Genomic DNA, 19,396 nt, shown 5'->3' on the forward strand with positions numbered 1-19,396 from the left:
TGCAGCTGGTATCTTGGTGCTGCAAGGTACATCCCAGACCATGGGGCTGGGTCTGTGGCCTGGCCCAGCTTATGTGGGAGCTTGTGTCCTGCTCTGTGGAAGCATGTCCACAAGGACATGCTGGCCTGCCAAAGATCTGCCTGACAATGAGCACTTTCCCAAAGGCCCGTATACTGCTGTTCCAATCCTGTCAGCCTCTGTCCCACCTGCAAGCCAAGAGCCCAGTTCCCATTCCCAGGGGCCTGCCCCTCACCCACGCCTTCACCTGCAGCAGTCTCAAGCAACAGGAAGCAGAGGTTGGGTGCTGGGGCACCCAAAAATATCCCTATCCAGGGTTTCCACTCTCGATAGAACTTTATTGCCTTGCATGTGGCCGGCCTAGCTTCAATTCCCAGTATTCCATATGGTCTCTTGAATCATCTCTTAAAGAAGTGATTCCTGAAAAGAGCCTGGAGCCTGGGTGCCCTTTTCCTTGTCCTAGGCAGTCAAGAACCTTCCTCCAGCTCTTCTGACTACTGTGCTCAGCACTGAACAGATGGATGAGGATTTTGCTGGCCCTGCCCTTGTGGCTGAGCCTTGCTGTACCTTCTGGGGAGAGAGAGGGGAGAATGGCAAAGACTGATAGGCCCTAGGAAGAACATCCTATTTCCTGGGTCTGTAGTCATCCCCCTCACTGCACCCAAGCTTCACCCTGAGGCTGCTGCCAGAGACTTTGCAACCTAGTCCTCCCCAGTGCCCTGCAGCATCTGGGGCCATGGGAGATGGGGGCTCAGAATTTTACCTTCTCAGTCCTGAATGCAGGACTCCCTGTACCCCACCCTGCGCTCTCCTGGGCTGCTCACCAACTCTGAGCCTCTGTTATTGGTTTCTGGCCCCAGTGTCCATGCTGTACTCCACAATGTGCCCACCTGCCTCAGTGTCCCCGGCCCCTAGCATCGTATTAGCATGCATGGCCTCTAAGTAAGCCAGACATACTTGAACATCCATGAGCCAGATTTTTTTTTTTTTTTTGGTTTTTGGGCCACACCCAGTAACGCTCAGGGGTTACTCCTGGCTATGTGCTCAGAAGTTGTTCCTGGCTTGGGGGACCATATGGGACACCGGGGGATCGAACCTCGCGTCCAAGGCTAGCGCAGGCAAGCCAGGCACCTTACCTTTAGCGCCACTGCCCAGCCCGAGCCAGATTTTGAGGCTCTGCCTCTGCCCCCATATAATCCCAATTTGGGTGATGGTTTTAGCGATTCTTAGAGGGTCTTTTTCACACCAGACCAATAAGTGCTTCTATGATAACCCAACTGTGATTCAGAGGACTGAAAAGGGTCAAGTGTAGGCCATCAAACTCAGAGGGCCAGGATTGTCTGGGATCCAAGCTCCCCATGAGTCTTTCACATCTGTGTTTGGTCACTATTAGATTACCTAATCTTAATACTTATACTTAATGTATACATTATACTTAATGTATAAGTGGGATCCTAGGCATTGTGCAGAAAATTTTATCTAAAAAATTATTTTACTTTTTGGTTTTTGGGCCACCCCCAGTGACACTCAGGGGTTATTCCTGGCTGTGCACTCAGAAATCGCTCCTGGCTTAGGGGACCATATGAGACACCTGGGGATTGCATCAGGGTCTGTCCTAGGTCTGCCTGCCCCTTGCAAGGCAAACGCCTTACCTTCTCTCCGGCCCCTAAATTTTTTTTAATTAATTAAAAAATTAAAAACATCCTGCAATGCTCAGAGTTTACTCCTGGCTTTGCACTCAGGAATCACTTCGGGCAGTGCTCATAGGACTGTATGAGACAATAAAGATCCAATCCCTGTCAGTCGCAGGCATAGCAAGAACTCTTCCTGCTGTACTATCTCTCCAGCTCCTCAAAACATTCCATTTAGTAGAATTCCTTTTGCTGAATTACCCCTTTCAGACTTGGTTTGGTGAGAGCTGCTGATGAGAAGAAATAATGCATTTTTGTCTCATTCAAACCAAAAGTATACTTGCAAAATGTCAACTTCCTTGAGGATTCTGGGTTGTTATTATTATGATGTAAGAGTTATTTTTCCCAATAACATATATGTTTTAATTCTGGTAAAGTTTACGCACATGACATGGATCATTTGCTCGGTTTCAAGTGTCTGGTTCCTTGGTTGGACAACTACCGTGGCCAGGACATTCTTTTTCTTCCTCATACCTCCTATTTCTTTTGGAAAGGACACATCAGACAGAACACTCCTCGTTTTGTCATTTTAACTTGTTCATTTTAGATCCATGACTCATATTGAGTAAATTTTTGTGTAGAGTATGAAGTGCAGCTTGATTCATATTTTTCTCTATGTGAATATATACAGTGATTTTTAGCACCATCTGTTGAAAAAGGATGTCCTTTTCCTAACGAGTTTAGTCCAAATCCGTTTAGTCCAAAATAAAAACCAAAACACGGGCCCGGAGAGATAGCACAGTGGCGTTTGCCTTGCAAGCAGCCGATCCAGGACCAAAGGTGGTTGGTTCGAATCCCGGTGTCCCATATGGTCCCCCGTGCCTGCCAGGAGCTACTTCTGAGCAGACAGCCAGGAGTAACCCCTGAGCACCACCGGGTGTGGCCCAAAAACCAAAAAAAAAAGAAAAAAAAAAAAAAAACCAACCAAAACACCCAGTTAAGTGGCTATGATGGGTGTTACAAGACTATGATGGATCTAGTATGTCATTTCTATGATGGGTCTGTTACTATTTTTCCCCTCTGACCTAAATATCTAGATTCTAGGATTCTTTTTTTTGGGGGGGGGAAGGTTGGGGAGGGAGGTACACCCTGTGATACTCAGAGCATACTCCTACTTTGTGCTCAGTGATCACTTCTTGTGCATCTGGGGGGACATTGAGGGAAGCTGGAGCTCATTGAACCCAGGCGAGTGATGTGCAAGTCCCTACTTCCTGTGTGATCTGGCCCATCTATTTTCTTTTTTGCGGGGAGGATGTCACACCCTTCGGTGCTCAGGGGTTAATTCTGGCTCTGTGCTAAGAAATCACTTCTGGCAGCTCGTGGAACCACATGGGATGCCAGGATTTGAACCACTATCCATCCTGGATCCTGGATCCTGGATCCTGGATCCTGCTGTGCTATCACTCCGCCCCTTTCTTTTTTTTTTAATTATTTAAAAAATTTTAAATAATAATTTATTTAAGCATCATGGTTACAAACATGTTAGTAATTGGATCTCAGTCATAAAATGCACACACACCAAGCAGCCGATCCAGGACCAAAGGTGGTTGGTTCGAATCCCGGTGTCCCATATGGTCCCCCGTGCCTGCCAGGAGCTATTTCTGAGCAGACAGCCAGGAGTAACCCCTGAGCAATGCCGGGTGTGGCCCCCCCCCAAAAAAAAAACAAAAATGCACACACACCAATGCTGTTTTCCCTCCTCCCCACCCCCACCTCTCTTCAAGATGGGCATTCTGTTTCTCTATCATTATCATAGTAGTTGTTAGTGTAGTTATTTCTCTAACTTTACTTAACACTCCCCATGACAAGCTTCATACCATGGGCTGATCCTTTCGGCCCTCACCTCCACTGTTTCTGGCACTATTACTACACTGTCTTTTATCCTTCCCAAACCCTACAGATGAGTGAGACCATTTTGTGCCCATCTCTCTCCCCCCAACTCACCTCACTCAACACAACAGTCTCCACATCCATCCATGCACAGGCAAATTCTGTGACCTCATCTCTTCCAGTAGCCGCATAGCACTCCATTGTGTAGATGTCCCACAGTTTCTTTAACCACTCATCTGTTTTCAGGCATGTAGGTTGCCTCCAGATTTTGGCTATTGTAAACAGTGCTACCATGAACTTAGGAGTGCAGAAGACATTGTTGTATTGTGTTTTTGTGGTCCTTGGGTATATCCCTTGTGGTATTGTTCGATCACATGGGAACTCAGTGTCCACTTTTATAAGGAATATCCATATTGGTTTCCAGAAAGGCTGGACTAGAGCGTTCCTTGGTCCCCACATCCATGTCAGCAGTGGTTGTTCTTGTTCTTTGTGATGTGTGCCAGTCTCTGTGGCATGAGATGATATTTCATTGTTATTTTAATTTGCATCTCCCTCATTATTAGTGATGTGGAGCATTTATTCATGTGCCTTTTGGCCATGTGTATTTCTTCTTTGAGGAAATATTTATTCTCTCCCATTTTTTGATGGGGTTAGATTTTTTTTTCTTGTTAAATTCTGTCAGTACTTGTATATCTTATATATTATCTACTTATCTGATGGGTTTGGGCGAATAGTTTCTCCCATTCTGTGAGTGACCTTTTTTTTTTTTTTTTTTTTTGGTTTTTGGGCCACACCCGTTTGACGCTCAGGGGTTACTCCTGGCTATGTGCTCAGAAATCGCCCCTGGCTTGGGGGGACCATATGGGATGCCGGGGGATCGAACCTCGGTCCGTTCCTTGGCTAGCGCTTGTAAGGCAGACACCTTACCTCTAGCGCCACCTTCCCGGCCCCTCTGTGAGTGATCTTTTTACCCAAGTCCCTTTTTCCTTTGAAGTGCAGAAGCTTCTCAGTTTGATGTAATCTGTTTTTGTTTACCTCTGCTTCTACTTTTTTGGGCTCTGGTGTTTCCTCCTTGAAGATGCCTTTAAGTTTCAACGTCATACCTATGTTTTTTCCTGTTTTCTTTTATATACCTTTTAGTTTCAGATCTGATATCAGTCTTTAATCCAGTTTGACTTGCCCTTAGTGCCTGGTGTTAGATAGAGGTCTGAGTTTGCTTTTTTATATGTGAGTGACCAGTTGTCCCAACACCACTTGTTGAAGAGGCTTTCCTTGCTCCATTTTACATTTCTTGCCCCTTTGTTAAAGGTTAATTGATTGTATGTTTGGGAGTCATCATTCTCTCCATTTTCTTTTTTTTTGGGGGGGGGTAGTTCACACCAGGCGACAATCAGGAGTTACTCCCAGCTCAGATATCATTCCTGGCTTGGGGGACCATATGGGATGCTGGAGATCGAACCCAGCACCGTCTTGGGTCAGCCTTGTGCAAAGCAAACACCCTACTGCTGTGTCATTACTCCTTTCCCTCTCTCCATTTTCTTACTGGCAGTCATGTCTTCTGGGGGTTTTTTGGTTTGTTTGTTTTGAGCCACTCCCGGTAGTGCTCACAGCTTACTCTGAGCTCTGCTCTCAGGGATCACTCCTGGTGGATCTCAGGGGACCGTTGTGGTGCAGGGGATTAAAGCCTAGTCAGCTTTGTCCAAGGCAAGCACCCTCCCTGCTGTGCTATTCTGGCCTCATTCCTGGTTTTCATCATACAAGCTCTATGTGGCTTTTGTTCAGTTTATGAATCCACATCTCTTATTTTCAGGCTATTGTGAATTGTCTTTTCAGTTTTTCATTTCTAGTTGTCTATTGTTTTCAGAGAAATACAGTATTATTCTGCCAATAGACTCCCCTTAAATCATGTGTCCTGGCTGATCATCCTCTCATATAGGAATGCTAGGGGGCTGGTTTCTAACTACCATCCACATGCTCAGTCATGCCGGCTATGACCCAAGACACTTTGGCTCTCTGGTCTCTGTGCCTTTGTCGGCTTCTGGGGACCGTGATTGACTCCAGGTCTTTGTCAGACAAAGGAGCCGAGTCCCTTGCTCCGTGTCTGTACCTGGGCTGCAGAAGGTCACTGGCTCTCCCTAGGGGCTAGATCATGGCCTTCCTCTTTGCTCTTCACTTTTATTATCTCTCTCTGCTCTCACAGCATTAGGGAACGTGCTCATCTAATTCTATGTCTCAGTTCATTTGGAAACTCACCAGAAAATGTTCTGATTTCTTGGGGTTCCTGGCCCAGCTGGAGATCTGCAGAGGTCCAGGGACATGTTGGTGCTGTGTTAGCTATTCCTCCAGACTACTCACCTTCTTATTTCTAGAAATTCTTGGGGCCAGAGAGCCTGGCTGTCAGGGAGGTGAGTGGAAAGTGGGAGAGCACACCTCATGAAGCTCAGACCCTGAGAGAGATCAGGAAGTGGGAGAGATGTGTTTTGGAGAACTTGACACTTGGTGAATGTTCCAGCAGTTTTCTGTGTCCCGGAAATCAACACTCAGTCTTGTCAGTTTCTCCTTCCTTGTGGAACATTTTCTTTTCTGATATTAGTATGCGAATGTAGTGTATGAAATGGATTACAGATAACATGTGTATCCTCCAAATTTATGTCAGGGGTGAGACTCAAGCCATAGCCAGCTCTTTAGTGGTCATGTTTTTTAATCTTTTAGGGGGTGGGGGATGTATGCAGAAGTTAAGCTTGGATTTTTGTTTGCTGTTTGTTTGGGATCACATCTAGTACTGCCCAAGTCTGATTCCTAGCTCTGTGCTCAAGCCTTACTCCTGGCAGTACTTGGGGCCCTATGTGGTACTGGGGATCGAACTCAGGATCAAGCTTCTCTGCTTTGTTGTCTCTCCAGTCCAGGTTTGGATTGTTTTTTTTGTTTTTTTTTTTTTTTTTTTGGGTTTGTTTTTTTTTTTTTGGTTTTTGGGCCACACCCAGGGGTGCTCAGGAGTTACTCCTGGCTGTTTGCTCAGAAATAGCTCCTGGCAGGCACGGGGGACCATATGGGACACCGGGATTCGAACCAACCACCTTTGGTTGCAAGGCAAACGCTGCTGTGCTATCTCTCCTGGCCCCCAGGTTTGGATTTTATGCTTCCTAGGGCAGGTGCCTGTGGCTTATGGCCTGGGGACAGCTGCCATTTTCCTGTCAGTGACTATGCTATTGGGGTTGTGAAATTTCCTTTTGCCCTTTTTGTTTGTTTCTGTCTTTGGGGCCCCACTAGTTGGCGCTCTGGGTTACTCCTGGCTCTGCCTTCAGAAGTTAAGGGATCCAACCCAGTCAGCTACATGCAAGGCAAACGTCCTACCCACTGTGCTATCGATCCAGCTGCCATTTGCTCTTGTTTTAGGAAGGATTGTCTCCCAGAGTAGGTGCTTAAGAACAGGAATCCAAAGGAAAATCCTGAACTTGACTGGTTAGTAATCAGATCTGTGATAGTTTCATTAACTGAAGTGAGAAGGTGTGGGAAGGGCAGAGAGATGACATCTTGGGGCTGTTTGATTGCAATAACCATCACCTCAGAGCTCCTCTGTGTGAGATCTGATAGGAATTGACTGATTTTATCTTCTGCCTTTGTCTAGGGGGGCGGGCACGTAGTCTGCTTAATTTTCACAGGTAATTTTTGAGTGTGTTTGATTTTTTAATTCCTTCCCCCACCTACTATCTTAAGATTTTTATGGCATCGCCTTGAGATACACAGTTTCAGTTTCAAAGTGGTTGCTGGTTGAGTTTCAGTCTCCCAGTGTTTCAGCCCCCTTCCCTTTCCCAGCACAAAAGGACTGTGTTAGTTTTGGGTGAACTGGTGGCACTGAGTTGTTTATTCTGTGTTGCTTCTCCCTCCCGCTGATGCTCTGTGTAGAGGAAGAGGAAGTAGTCCGGAGGCTCACAGCCCCACGTGGCTGTTTCTTTGCCACGTCTACTCTGTTCTGGATTTCTCTGGACCACTTGTAGTTTGCTTAATTGGCTAAGCCCCCCGAAAGACAGTGGTTTTGTTTTTCCTCTCATTTATTTTTATCCCTGTGTCGTAACTCCCTTGGATTATTCTAGTTTGCAGTTGTGACTAATATTTTTATTTATTTATTTTAGTTTTGGGGGGGTCACACTTGGCAGCGCTCAGGGGCTCAGAAATTGCTCCTGGCAGGCACGGGAGACCATATGGGATGCTGGGATTCGAACCACCGTCCTTCTGCATGCAAGGCAAATAAATGCCTTTCCTCCAGGCTATCTCTCCGGACCCTATTTTTATTTATTTACTTATTTGGTTTTTAGGTCACATCCAGAGACACACTCAGGGGTTACTACTGGCTCTGTGCTCAGAATTCGCTCCTCGAAGGTTCGGGGGACTATATAGGATGCTGGGATTAGAACCACTGTCCGTCCTGAGTTGGCTGTGTGCAAGGCAAATGCCCTGCCGCTATGCTCTCTCTCTAGCACACGACTAATATTTTCTTAATTTGGACAAACTTGAGGTTTGAGTTTTGTGTTTAGTTTAAGACTGAGGTATTTGTGTGCACGTGTGTGCTTTGCAAATCCTGAAAAATAAGAGTAACTTCTCTTATGGGGTAAAAATAGTGAGGGACTTTTGGGGACCCAATAAGCTTAAGGACAGGCTTTTATCAGAAGGATTTTCAGAATTTGTCAACAAGTGTGAAAAAGTATTTTCTGGAGCTAATTGTGAGTGATTGGTATGAGCTGAACATGAAGATAGCAACAATGGAAACCGCCATGTGTCTGCTGTGCAGTGAACCCTGGTTTTTGATTCCTCCACCTAGAGCTGGTAGTCAGGAAACAAAGCAAACCAGAGCACCCAGGACTCCATTCAACTCTCCCTGTACTGTGAAAATGACAAAATATTTGGATTCCATCGTCCAGTGTAGCATGTGGATTCTAATTATATCTAAACCATTTGTTCCTGGGTACCTCCGGAAATGAGTCACCAGGGTGCTGAGCATTCCCAGACACCTGAAAGGATTCATCCTCACTACCCCCAGCTCCCAGAGTCTGCCACTTTCTTAGCTCTCCTGCCAGAAAATGAAACTTCTAAAGGAAGGAAGGAATCAACCATTTGGGATACACTCACCTAGGGGTGATGAACCCCCTCGGATTGGAAGCTTCCAGTAAAGATGTCAGTGGAATTCAAAGAAAATCATACTTATTTCTCTGGAAGACGAATTTCTAAAAGCCTTTCAGCCTTTTGAAGAAAAATACACTTGCGAGAGGGAATTGCTGTAGCAATTAGCAAAGCTTGTTGCAAAGGTGGATGAAGAGAGTGGGTCTAGGGGCTGGAGAGAGAGCACAGCGATAGGGCGTTTGCCTTACATGCAGCCGATCCAGGATAGATGGTGGTTCGAATCCCGGCATCCCTTATGATCTCCCGTGCCTACCAGGAATGATTTCCAAACACACATGAGTGCCGCCAGGCATGACCCCCCAAAAAACAAAAACAAAACAAAAAAAGAGTGGGTCTGGGCAGGAGAAAGAGGTCCATGCATGAAGTGGGGCCCCATCCCTGTCCTCACTGGATCTGTTTCTCAGAGCTCATTTTGTTGCACTGTGGGTCTGTGCTTAGGCGATGGGTCTCAGAGTGATCGGCAATCGCCCCCAAAGACTGGACTGTATTAAGCAGATCCATGCTCAGTGGCGAACAGGCCCTGCTGGGGATAGATCTGGGGTTTGGCTCTCAGGGCGAGGGTTTGCACCCATGTTTGTTTTTCTTCTCTGGGCCTGGTCTTCTCTGGAAGGGGGAGATCATGGGACGCCATGCGAAGACTGAGCTGACGCCCATTCTGTGAACTGTCCCAGGAACACAACTTGGAGGAAGTCAGCACATGTCACTTGGTGTCGTGGTGATTAGAAAGAATAAACAGTCATTCCAGCCTGGAGAAGCCCTGCAGGTTTTTTGTTTTTTGTTTTTTTTTTTTTGTTTTGGTTTTTGGGCCACACCCGGCGTTGCTTAGGGGTTACTCCTGGCTGTCTGCTCAGAAATAGCTCCTGGCAGGCATGGGGGACCATATGGGACACTGGGATTTGAACCAACCACCTTTGGTCCTGGATTGGCTGCTTGCAAGGCAAACGCCGCTGTGCTATCTCTCCGGGCCCAGCCCTGCAGGGTTTAAGCAAACGGGGTCCACAGCTGTGTCACGCAGGAGGCATCATTTAACTTTGTTCGGGGCCCACCCCAGCAGTGCTCTGGGCTCAGTGCTCTAGGGACTATGGGTGCTGGTACTGAAGCTCGAATCTTCTTTCCCACATGCAAAGCCTCTACTCTATCTTGTGAGCTTATGCTGGCCAGCGGGTATGATTTCCAGCCTGTCCTTTCGTGACTTGGTCTCCTGAGCACACCAGCACCCTGGGAAGAGCCCTTAGCGCTGAATGTGTAGACTAGGCTGGTTGTATATGGCCTTAACCGGCTTCCCCTACTAACCCTGGGACGAGGATACCCATGGCTCACTGTTTTTGTCCCTACAGGAACATGCCTATCCAGCAGACGAGCTCATGCCCTTGACCTGCCGGGGTCGGGTTCGAGGCCAAGAGCCCAGTCGGGGTGATGTGGATGATGCATTAGGAAAGTGAGTATCTGTGCGGTTTGGGGTGGGCTGACCCCGGGCAGAGACTTTATGGTGGCAAAAGTGGCATTCCCCGGCCTGGAGGTCAGTGACCCCTCATGCTGTCTCTGAAGCGAAGGAAGCTCCCTTCTTCCCTTCTGGGGTCAGCAGGCTGTGCTCCATCTCTTGGGCCATTAGTTTCCGGAGCTGGATGGGACCACGGGGCATGTGAGATACCTCCAAATTTTCATCCCCTCTCAGAATGAGCCATTAGTGAGCTTCATGCTTGCCCAAGAGCTGTATCCTTGGGCCAGACTTGAGTGTGCAGAGGCAGGTTACTGGAGCTCTGGGCACCAGTAGGCAGCAGCAGGCAGAGCTGGGCCAGGGTCACTGGATGCTCTAATGCATGTCTTCTTGTCCCTTAGATTTTCCCTCACCTTGATTGATTCCTTGGACACCCTTGTGGTAAGTCTGCAATGGATTCCCTTTGTGAATTGTATGACCTACTTATTCTGGGGTTCTGAGACTCTGAATGTCCTGGTTGCTCAGCGGGCTTGGAATTGAGTGGGGTCTGCCCATCCAGCTTCCAGTGTCTGACCTGGGGCTGAAGCTGGGTTCCATCCCTGGAACCCCATAAGGTCTTTGAGCCTGAGCAGGAGTGATCCGTGAGTGCAGAGCCAGGAAGAAGCCTTGTGCACCACTTGGAGTGACCAAAACAAAAACAAAGGGAGGCATTTACTTTTTGCAGGCTCTCAGCCTGACTTGGGACTGTTGGGGTAGCCTGCAGAGAGGGACACGGATTCCCAGGGAGCTGTCCTGAGTCGTGCTGGCTCAGGGTCAGTGGTGCGGCTGATGTTAGCACTGGATGCTGTCATAGTGGGACTTGGAAAAGAAGACGGTGCCATGGCCGGGTTAGGATTAGGGGCTTCCTGTTTCCATGAAGCAGGTTCATAGGGTTTGCTTAGGGCAACGCCTCATTCTGTGTCACTTATTATAGCCTTTAAGTTAACTAAAGTGATTCCCTGATGGCAAAGGCTTTTCAAAACCTTTCTCCTGTTCATGTTCCCCTCACCCCCACATCTTCCTCTCTCCAGGTACTGAATAAAACCAAAGAATTTGAAGATGCTGTGATGAAAGTTATGCGGGATGTCAACCTTGATAATGACGTGGTTGTCTCAGTCTTTGAGACGAACATCCGGGTGCTGGGGTAAGCACAGATTCTCAAACCCTGCCATCCTTGATCTTCGGGGTTACCTGGGCCTGGGACTCTTACTCTGCAGGCCAGGAGCAGGCATGTTCTGCATGGGCTGGGTTTTGGGGAATGCATCGCTGGGGAGGGCCCTGGCATGGTTGTTTAAGACCAAGTGCAGTTCCAGAATTGGGGAGTTCTGTTGGGGCAGCACTCACTGGAGTGTCCAGGAAACTGTCTGCCGGGCCCAACCTTCAACTCAGTGGAAAGAAGGTCTTGGGACTTGGTAATTGTAGGGTCCATTTATCACACTGCCACATCATCATATTCTTTATTGCTGGTTGGTGGCACTACCTTTGGTGCTCAGGGCTGGCTCTATGGTCAGAGATCACTCCTGCCAGCTCAGGGCTCAGGGGACAACATGGGGAGCTAGGGCTCCCGTGTCCAGCCAAGGCAAGCACCCTGCCTGCTTTACCGACTCACCAGCCCCAGAGTGTATCTATCCTACTGGCAACAACACTGTGACATTTGCCCTGGGTGGCAACAGAATAGCCCTGGGGTGCTGGGGGGATCTGGCAGGTGTGACTGACATGTCCTTGGTCCTGCAGGGGCCTTCTGGGCGGGCACTCACTGGCACTCATGCTGAAGGAAAAGGGGCATATGCAGTGGTACCGCGGGGAACTGCTCCAGAAGGCCCAGCAGCTCGGCTACAAGCTCCTCCCTGCCTTCAACACCACCAGTGGCCTCCCATATCCCAGAGTGAGTTGGCACCCTAGGCCCTCTTCTGGATCAGGGCAGGGACGGGAGGGGGATCAGGGCAGGGAAAGGTGGGGGTCCAGCACATTGGATGCCATTGAGTCTGACATGAGTGTGATTCAGTTTGCATCTACAAGTGTGGGTTTGAGCCACCCCCTGTGGTACCTAGCTGCTCTTGGCTCTAGTTTGAGGATCGCTCTAGTCATTGCCTGGAGATCCAGGGTGTAGTGACTGGACTCAGGCCTCCAGTTGACAAAGCTCAACCCTTTGCAGTCTCTCCAGCCCTGATCAAAAGACTTAGTTGAAAATAATTTCTTGGGACTGGAGAGATACTGGAGTGGGAAAGGCACTTGCCTTGCATACTACTGAACCGGGTTCAGTCCCTTGTACCCCACTTCTGGAACAAGCCAGGAGTAATCTCTCAGTTCAGAGCCAGGAGTAAGCTTGAGCACTCTAGTTGTGGCCCCGAGACAAAACAACAGTTTCTGGTCCAGAAGTTATTGTCTCCTAGTAATCATTAGTGATCTTGTGATTTGATTTAGATTAATTTAAAGTTTGGGATCAGGAAGCCGGAAGCTCGGACAGGCACAGAGACCGACACTTGCACAGCTTGTGCGGGGACCTTGATCCTAGAGTTTGCTGCCTTGAGCCGATTCACAGGAGCGACCATATTCGAGGTTTGCTAGCAGCCTTGCCTGGGGTGCTGGGCATCGCTGACTCTTTGCTTTCCTTTACAGTTCAAAGATTGCAATGGGGTTCCTATCTCAGGAAACTTTTGGTCTGAATCCTCCACATGGTTTTCAGTTGTTAGAAGTGGAGCTGTTTTTGTAGAGTCACAGTATGAAATGCACTTTGTGATTTCACACAAGCCTGTGCATCGTTACAACTAGGACATCTGCCACAGCACAAACTATATATGAACTATGCATATACAGTACCTGGACATCAGGGACAGACTGTACTCTCTACAGTCTAGACATATACTGTAGCCTGGATGTCTAGCACAGCCTGTCCTCTCTCTACAGTCTGACATGCACTATAGCCCAGACACCCGGCAAAGCCCATTCTATTTCCACAGACTATACATGTTCAGTAACCCAGACATCTGGCACAGCCCATATGACCATCATTGCTTTATTGTCCATTACAGCCCATACATTAGTCATACCCTGTATATCCATTCCAGACTGTGCATTTGTTAGATTCTGTGTACCCATTATAGCCCACACACCCAGGACAGCCTGCTCAGAGAGACCCTTCAGTGAAGGGCCCCAAGTTAGGCGCTGTCTACTGCCTCATGGCTACCCTGGAGTACCCCAGGGATCATCCTGTGGCTGGACTCGGACCCAGGTGAGGCATGTGCTTGGCTAATGCCTTAATCCCTGTACCTCACTCCGGTCCCAGACAGTCAGTTAACAAGTGTATGAAGAGTGATGAACTTGGCTGACCCCAACTGCCAGCCCAGAAATTTTTTCCTTTCCTTTTTTATTGAATTGGACTGGCAGGATTTGGGCCCTAAGAAGATTTCATATGTATTCAAATACTAATCTTAGAAATTTTCTTAATCCTTTCATATCCTTTGGGCCTTTTCTTTCTTTTCCTTTGTATAAGTTTTTCTCTTTTCTTTTTTCTTACAGGAATATGCCAGAAAAGCCCTCGATTTTCTCTGGGAAAAAAGGCAGAGAAGCAGCAACTTAGTGGGAGTGACAATCAATATTCACACCGGGGACTGGGTGCGAAAAGGTGTGCTCCGGGCTTCCCACACTGGCTGGCTCTCACTTGTGGAAATTGGCTCTGGGGCTGCTGAAAGCAGCTTTTTAGGAGTGTATCACACTCTATTTTAGTATGGCTCCATTCTGTACTAAAACTGTTGGTGCTAATGGCATATACTCCAAAATATTTACTTCATGGAGAGTCAGACCATGGGCAGAGGGTGATGTTGCTTCTGAAATTGATACACTGGCACAGAGCAGACTAATGCATGGTGGAAAGCAAATTTGGGGGGGGGGGGTGAGGGCTGGGTCACACCTGACAGCGCTTAGGGGTTGCTCCTAGCTCTGTGCTCAGAAGTCACTCCTGACAGGCATGGGGGACCATATGGGATGCCCAGATTCGAACCTCCGTCCATCCTGGATCTGCTGCGCACAAGGCAAACACCCTCCCACTGTGCTATCTCTCTGGCCCCAGCAATTTTTTTTTTTTTTTTTTTTTTTTTTATGAATAACAGATAAACTGGAACTGGAGCAATAGCACAGAGGGTAGGGTGTTTGTTTGGCATGTGACTGACCTGGGTTCCATCCCTGGTATCCTATATGGTCCCTTGAGCCTGCCAGGAGTGATATCTGAGTGCAGAGCCAGAAGTAACCCTGTGCCCTGCCAGGTGTGGTCCAAAACCAAGAAATAAATAGGTAAATAACTACTGACAAAGGAAGCTTCACACTGAGAGACTGTTCCTATCAATGAAGTGCTCAAGAGTTTCTTGCTGCAGTTACTTTTTCAGTCTCAGTGCACCGTGTCTTAGCTTTGTTCTTGGACCCGGTTTCCTGCCTTGTGTAATAATTGTGGTTCTACATGTCTTTTCCTAGACAGTGGCGTTGGAGCTGGGATCGACTCCTATTATGAATACCTGCTGAAAGCGTATGTCCTCCTGGGAGATGACAGTTTCCTGGAAAGATTTAACACGGTGAGCTGATCTGATTTATTTAACTTTGACAGCTTCACTGGAGTGGCCTAGCATGGCTCAAATCAGTGACCCAAGTGACAGAGAAAATTTCAAACCAGATTTTCAAACCAACAGCTGTTTCCTCGAGTGTTTTTATTTTTGTTTTTTGTTTTTTGTTTTTTTGCATTGTTCACTGAAGCTTGTTCAGAGAAACTGCAGCCTTTCCAAAAATTGATTTCCAAAGGAGCCACAGTTTCATGTTTTAACAGAAGTTTGTGGGACTCACTAGTACATAATAAAACCTGCTGATTTGCAGTTTTATCCATTCCCTCTTGCCTCTGCTTCCTTTGTATCTTGAAACTCCAGTGTAGTGCCATATCAGAATCACAGGTTTTACGTGGTCGGAGCAAACCAGATGGTCAGCTCAGATCCTGGACTGAGACACTTTGCATTCTTTTTTTTGGTGGTGGTGGGGCACATCTGACAGAGCTTAGGTGTTACTCCTGGTTCTATACTCAGGAATCCCACTTAGTGGGACTCAGCAAACCATAAGGGATACTGGGAATTGAACCCTGGTTAGCCCTGTGCAGGGTTTCTTTACAGGGGTTCTCAACTGCAGCCCATCCTCCTTGGACTAATTCAGGATTCCTGGGGAGAAGGGAAGAGAGGGACAAGCCTGCATGAGAATCAGGTTCAATGCCTGTGGTCCTCTAGAACAGGCATAGCATTAATCGGGCCCTCATGTTTCCCCCTTGCAGCACTATGATGCCATCATGCGATACATAAGCCAGCCGCCGCTGCTGCTCGACGTACACATCCACAAGCCCATGCTCAATGCACGCACCTGGATGGACTCACTGCTCGCCTTCTTCCCAGGGCTGCAGGTAGGGGGTGCTTTTCACCTTCCCGGGGTGCAGGTCAGGGGTGCACATGTACGAATTTGCTGGGGCTGGCAAGAGTGGCATCCGTGCTAGCTGTGCTCAGGTCTGTATTTATTGGGGGGTTCATAGATTTCTGTTGATGGGCTCATGCCTGTCTATATCTGCTGAGAGTTTATTCAAACTTTGTGTTGCTTTCTTGGCCTCCAGGTCTTAAAGGGGGACATCAGACCTGCCATTGAGACGCATGAAATGTTGTACCAGGTGATCAAGAAACACAACTTCCTACCAGAGGTGAGCACAACCTTTATGGAGTTCGAATGGACATTTGCTTCTATGCTTGTTTAGTGGAAGTAAATGTCCTCTTCAAGTCCAGATGATTCTTTATTTGTTTTAAGCAATTTGTTCGGGGGGCCAGATCTATAGGACAGTGGATGGCTTTTCCATCTCCAGCACCCTCTATGGTCCCATGAGCCCACCAAGAGTGATTCCTCAGTCCAGAGCCAGGGTAACCTCTGAGCACCACCATGTATGGCCCTCTCAAAATTTGTTTGCAGGGGCCAGAGTGATAGTGCATTTGCCTTGTACGTGGTTGACCCAGGACGAACTTTGGTTTGATCCCCGGCGTCCCATATGGTCCCCCAAGCCAGGAGCGATTTCTGAGCGTCACCAGGTGTGGCCCAAAAAATAATAAAAAAGAAAGTTTATTTGCTGGGCTAGAGTGATAGCACAGTGGGGAGGTCATTTGTCTTGCATGCAGCTGACCCATATTCAAGCCTCAGCATCCTATATGGTCTGCCAAGCCTGCCAGGAGTTATTTCTAAACACAGAGCCAAGGATAATCCCTGAGCACCACTAGGTGTGGCTCAAAAGTCACCCCCCAAAATAATTGTTTGCTCTAATTTTGATTTCTGCATAATCATGTTCTTATCATTAGAACAGTCTTTGTTTGGTCCTCATGAAGGTTTGTTTTCAATTTTAATCATTTCCCTTCTCGAATCAAATTCAGGTAACAAGTTACATTTAAAAGAATGCTTGCCTGTTATGCTACTGAGGATTTGCAGTGTCTGTTTGTTTTTTAAAGAAGGAAGTGAAAGAAACTACAGTCAAGCAGATGCTCTGGATCCAGGAGTGCTGCTAGAGAGAGGCAGAAAGAAGAGGGGGTGGGGAGAGAGGGGGGGAGAGAGAGAAAGAGAGCTGTAGCAGAAATCATCACTAAAAATGTCATTCCTACTAACTAGCAAAAGTAGCAACCTTTGCAAAGAGGAATTTCAGTTTTGAGTCCATGCCCAACAGTGTTCAGGACTTATTCCTGGCTCTACACTCAGGGACCACTCCTGGTGGAATTCAGGGTGCTTGGGATCCAAAATGGGGTTTGTTGTGTGCAAGGCATGTGCCTTCCTCGTTGTACAATGGCTCTGGCCCTGAAGAGGAATTTTAAGCCCTGAAATTGCATTTTGTTTGAGGAAAGTTGACCCATCACCATAATTGCCTGTGTTCTAATAATTGTACTGCTCTCTACTCTAGAATCACTCTTTTTTTTGTTTTGTTTTGTTTTTTTGTTTTGGGTAACACCCGTTTGATGCTCAGGGGTTACTCCTGGCTAAGCGCTCAGAAATTGCCTCTGGCTTGGGGGGACCATATGGGACGCCGGAGGATCGAACAGCGGTCCTTCCTTGGCTAGCGCTTGCAAGGCAGACACCTTACCTTTAGCGCCACCTCACCGGCCCCTAGAATCACTCTTTTTTCCTTAATGACATTTTTTTTTTTTTTTTGGTTTTTGGGCCACACCCGTTTGACACTCAGGGGTTACTCCTGGCTATGCGCTCAGAAATCGCCCCTGGCTTGGGGGGACCATATGGGACGCCGGGGGATCGGTCCGTCCTACGCTAGCACTTGCAAGGCAGACACCTTACCTCTAGTGCCACCTTCCCGGCCCCTTAATGACATTTTTAACATCTCTTTCTACGTTCTATGCAGGCTTTTACCACCGATTTCAGGGTTCACTGGGCTCAGCACCCTTTGAGGCCAGAATTTGCAGAAAGTACCTACTTCCTGTACAAAGTAAGCACGCTTCCTCTCTCTGCTGTTTGGCCTGTTCTTTGGGGTTCTCTCTGGCATGTAATGATGTCTGGGCTTGCAAAACCCTGTTGTAACACCACAATGGGGGTTCAGTCTCAGTTCTCAGCTATCAACGTCAGGGGGTCCCAATCTATCCATCCCATTCAGAAAGGAGCATTCCTTTTCAGAAAGGAACAAATCTCTGCCTGGAATCCTATAAGGGATCCTTTCCTATAAGGGAACAAACAGTGGCCCCTAAAAGCACCCAAAGCTGCTACTGCTGCTGCTGCTTCTGCTTCTGGATCAGCCCAGAACCCCCAAAGTGCAGCCCCCCACTCCTCTGTGGGCTGTTGACGGATGTTAGGGTGGACAGTCATGTTTGGGCCTTTTCAGAAATAAGTTTTCAGGCATTTCTCCAGAGAGGTTTCTTCCTGCTTTCTTGGGCTTGTCTCTAGCCTCCCTGAGATGAGGCATTTTTCCAGGCAAAAGAGTTGGAATTGATGAACCAGGTAATGGTTAGGCACTTTTCCAGATGTGTTTGTGAGAAATGAGAGGAGAGCACTTTTTTCAGAGTCAGCTCTGTGCCGTGTGCAACAGCCCCTATTGAGTCAGAGCCAGCTCTGTCGTGTGCACCAGCCCCTGGTCCTGCCATTCAGGACTGGCTGTGTGCCATGTGCACCAATCCTTGGTTGGGTCAGCTCAGGGTCAGCTCAGTGCTGTGTCCATCAGCTCCTAGTCCTGTCAAAGCTGGTTCTATGCCATGTGCACCAGCGGGTTCTGTTAAGGTCAGCTCTGTGCTGTGTACACCAGCCCCTGTCCAGGTCCCAGTCTGCTGCTGCACTATTGGTGCAGGTGCAGTGTGATGCATGCATGGGCCTTGAGTAACAGCTGGCACAGCAGTGGGTGCGCAGTGAGGCAGAGGCGCTGACTGAGCACCCCTTTGCCCGTCCCAGGCCACAGGTGACCCCTACTACCTGGAGGTAGGAAAGACCCTGATCGAGAACCTGAACAAATATGCCCGCGTGCCCTGCGGCTTTGCTGCCATGAAGGATGTTCGCACTGGAAGCCACGAGGACAGGTGAGTCCGCTCTGCACCCCCACGTTACATCACAGGGCTCATCACCTGTTCATGGGGACTTTGGGGGTACACACCTGGCTTATCGTTTTGGCTCTTTAAAAAATGGTTTTGGGCCCCACCCAGTGATGCTAAGGGTTGATTCCTTACTTTGCACTCAGGGATCACTACTGGTAGGGCTCAGGAGCCTATGGGATACCAGGAATTGAACCCGGGTTGTCCATGTGCAAGGCCAGCTTCCTCCCTGCAGTGCTGTTCTTCTTGCTTCTGTGTTAGCTTTTTTAATAATCTGAGGTCAGGCTTGTTTGCAGTGGCTGGGAAAGTTTGTTTAATCTTTGTCCCTGGTTGACTTAAGCTGTTGAAATAGTTCTTTATTAGTAGAGATGAGTGTAAAAATATCAGAGCCTGGGGATCAGGTTGGAGTGTTAGGAATGTGGGGGTTGTATAGGTTTTAAAACTGTCATTAAGCCAGAGCGATGGCATAGCAAGGAAGGCAATTGCCTTAATCACAACTGACTTGTGCTTGATCCCCAACATCCTATAATACCCCTTTAGCTTGCCAGGAGTGATCCCTGAGTGCAGAGCCAGGAATCAGCCCTGAGCACTGTCAAGTATGACCCTCAAACCAGAATATATGTGTATAT

At 47.9% G+C, this 19,396-nt stretch overlaps 1 protein-coding gene across 1 annotated transcript in view; it reads left to right on the top strand.

Annotated features, from left to right (window-relative positions):
• Positions 1–19,396, top strand: part of EDEM3 (ER degradation enhancing alpha-mannosidase like protein 3) — a 44,830-nt gene that overhangs the window by 11,744 nt on the left and 13,690 nt on the right. The window contains exons 3-13 of the mRNA XM_049776436.1: positions 10,055–10,155; positions 10,557–10,596; positions 11,226–11,338; positions 11,929–12,079; positions 12,619–12,753; positions 13,714–13,819; positions 14,662–14,759; positions 15,497–15,622; positions 15,827–15,910; positions 17,597–17,680; positions 18,631–18,755. Of these exons, the coding sequence (XP_049632393.1) occupies positions 10,055–10,155; positions 10,557–10,596; positions 11,226–11,338; positions 11,929–12,079; positions 12,619–12,753; positions 13,714–13,819; positions 14,662–14,759; positions 15,497–15,622; positions 15,827–15,910; positions 17,597–17,680; positions 18,631–18,755 (1,163 nt within the window). The remainder of the gene's footprint in view (positions 1–10,054; positions 10,156–10,556; positions 10,597–11,225; positions 11,339–11,928; positions 12,080–12,618; positions 12,754–13,713; positions 13,820–14,661; positions 14,760–15,496; positions 15,623–15,826; positions 15,911–17,596; positions 17,681–18,630; positions 18,756–19,396) is intronic.

Source organism: Suncus etruscus, chromosome 7, assembly GCF_024139225.1.
Source record: "Suncus etruscus isolate mSunEtr1 chromosome 7, mSunEtr1.pri.cur, whole genome shotgun sequence".
Taxonomy (NCBI): domain Eukaryota; kingdom Metazoa; phylum Chordata; class Mammalia; order Eulipotyphla; family Soricidae; genus Suncus; species Suncus etruscus.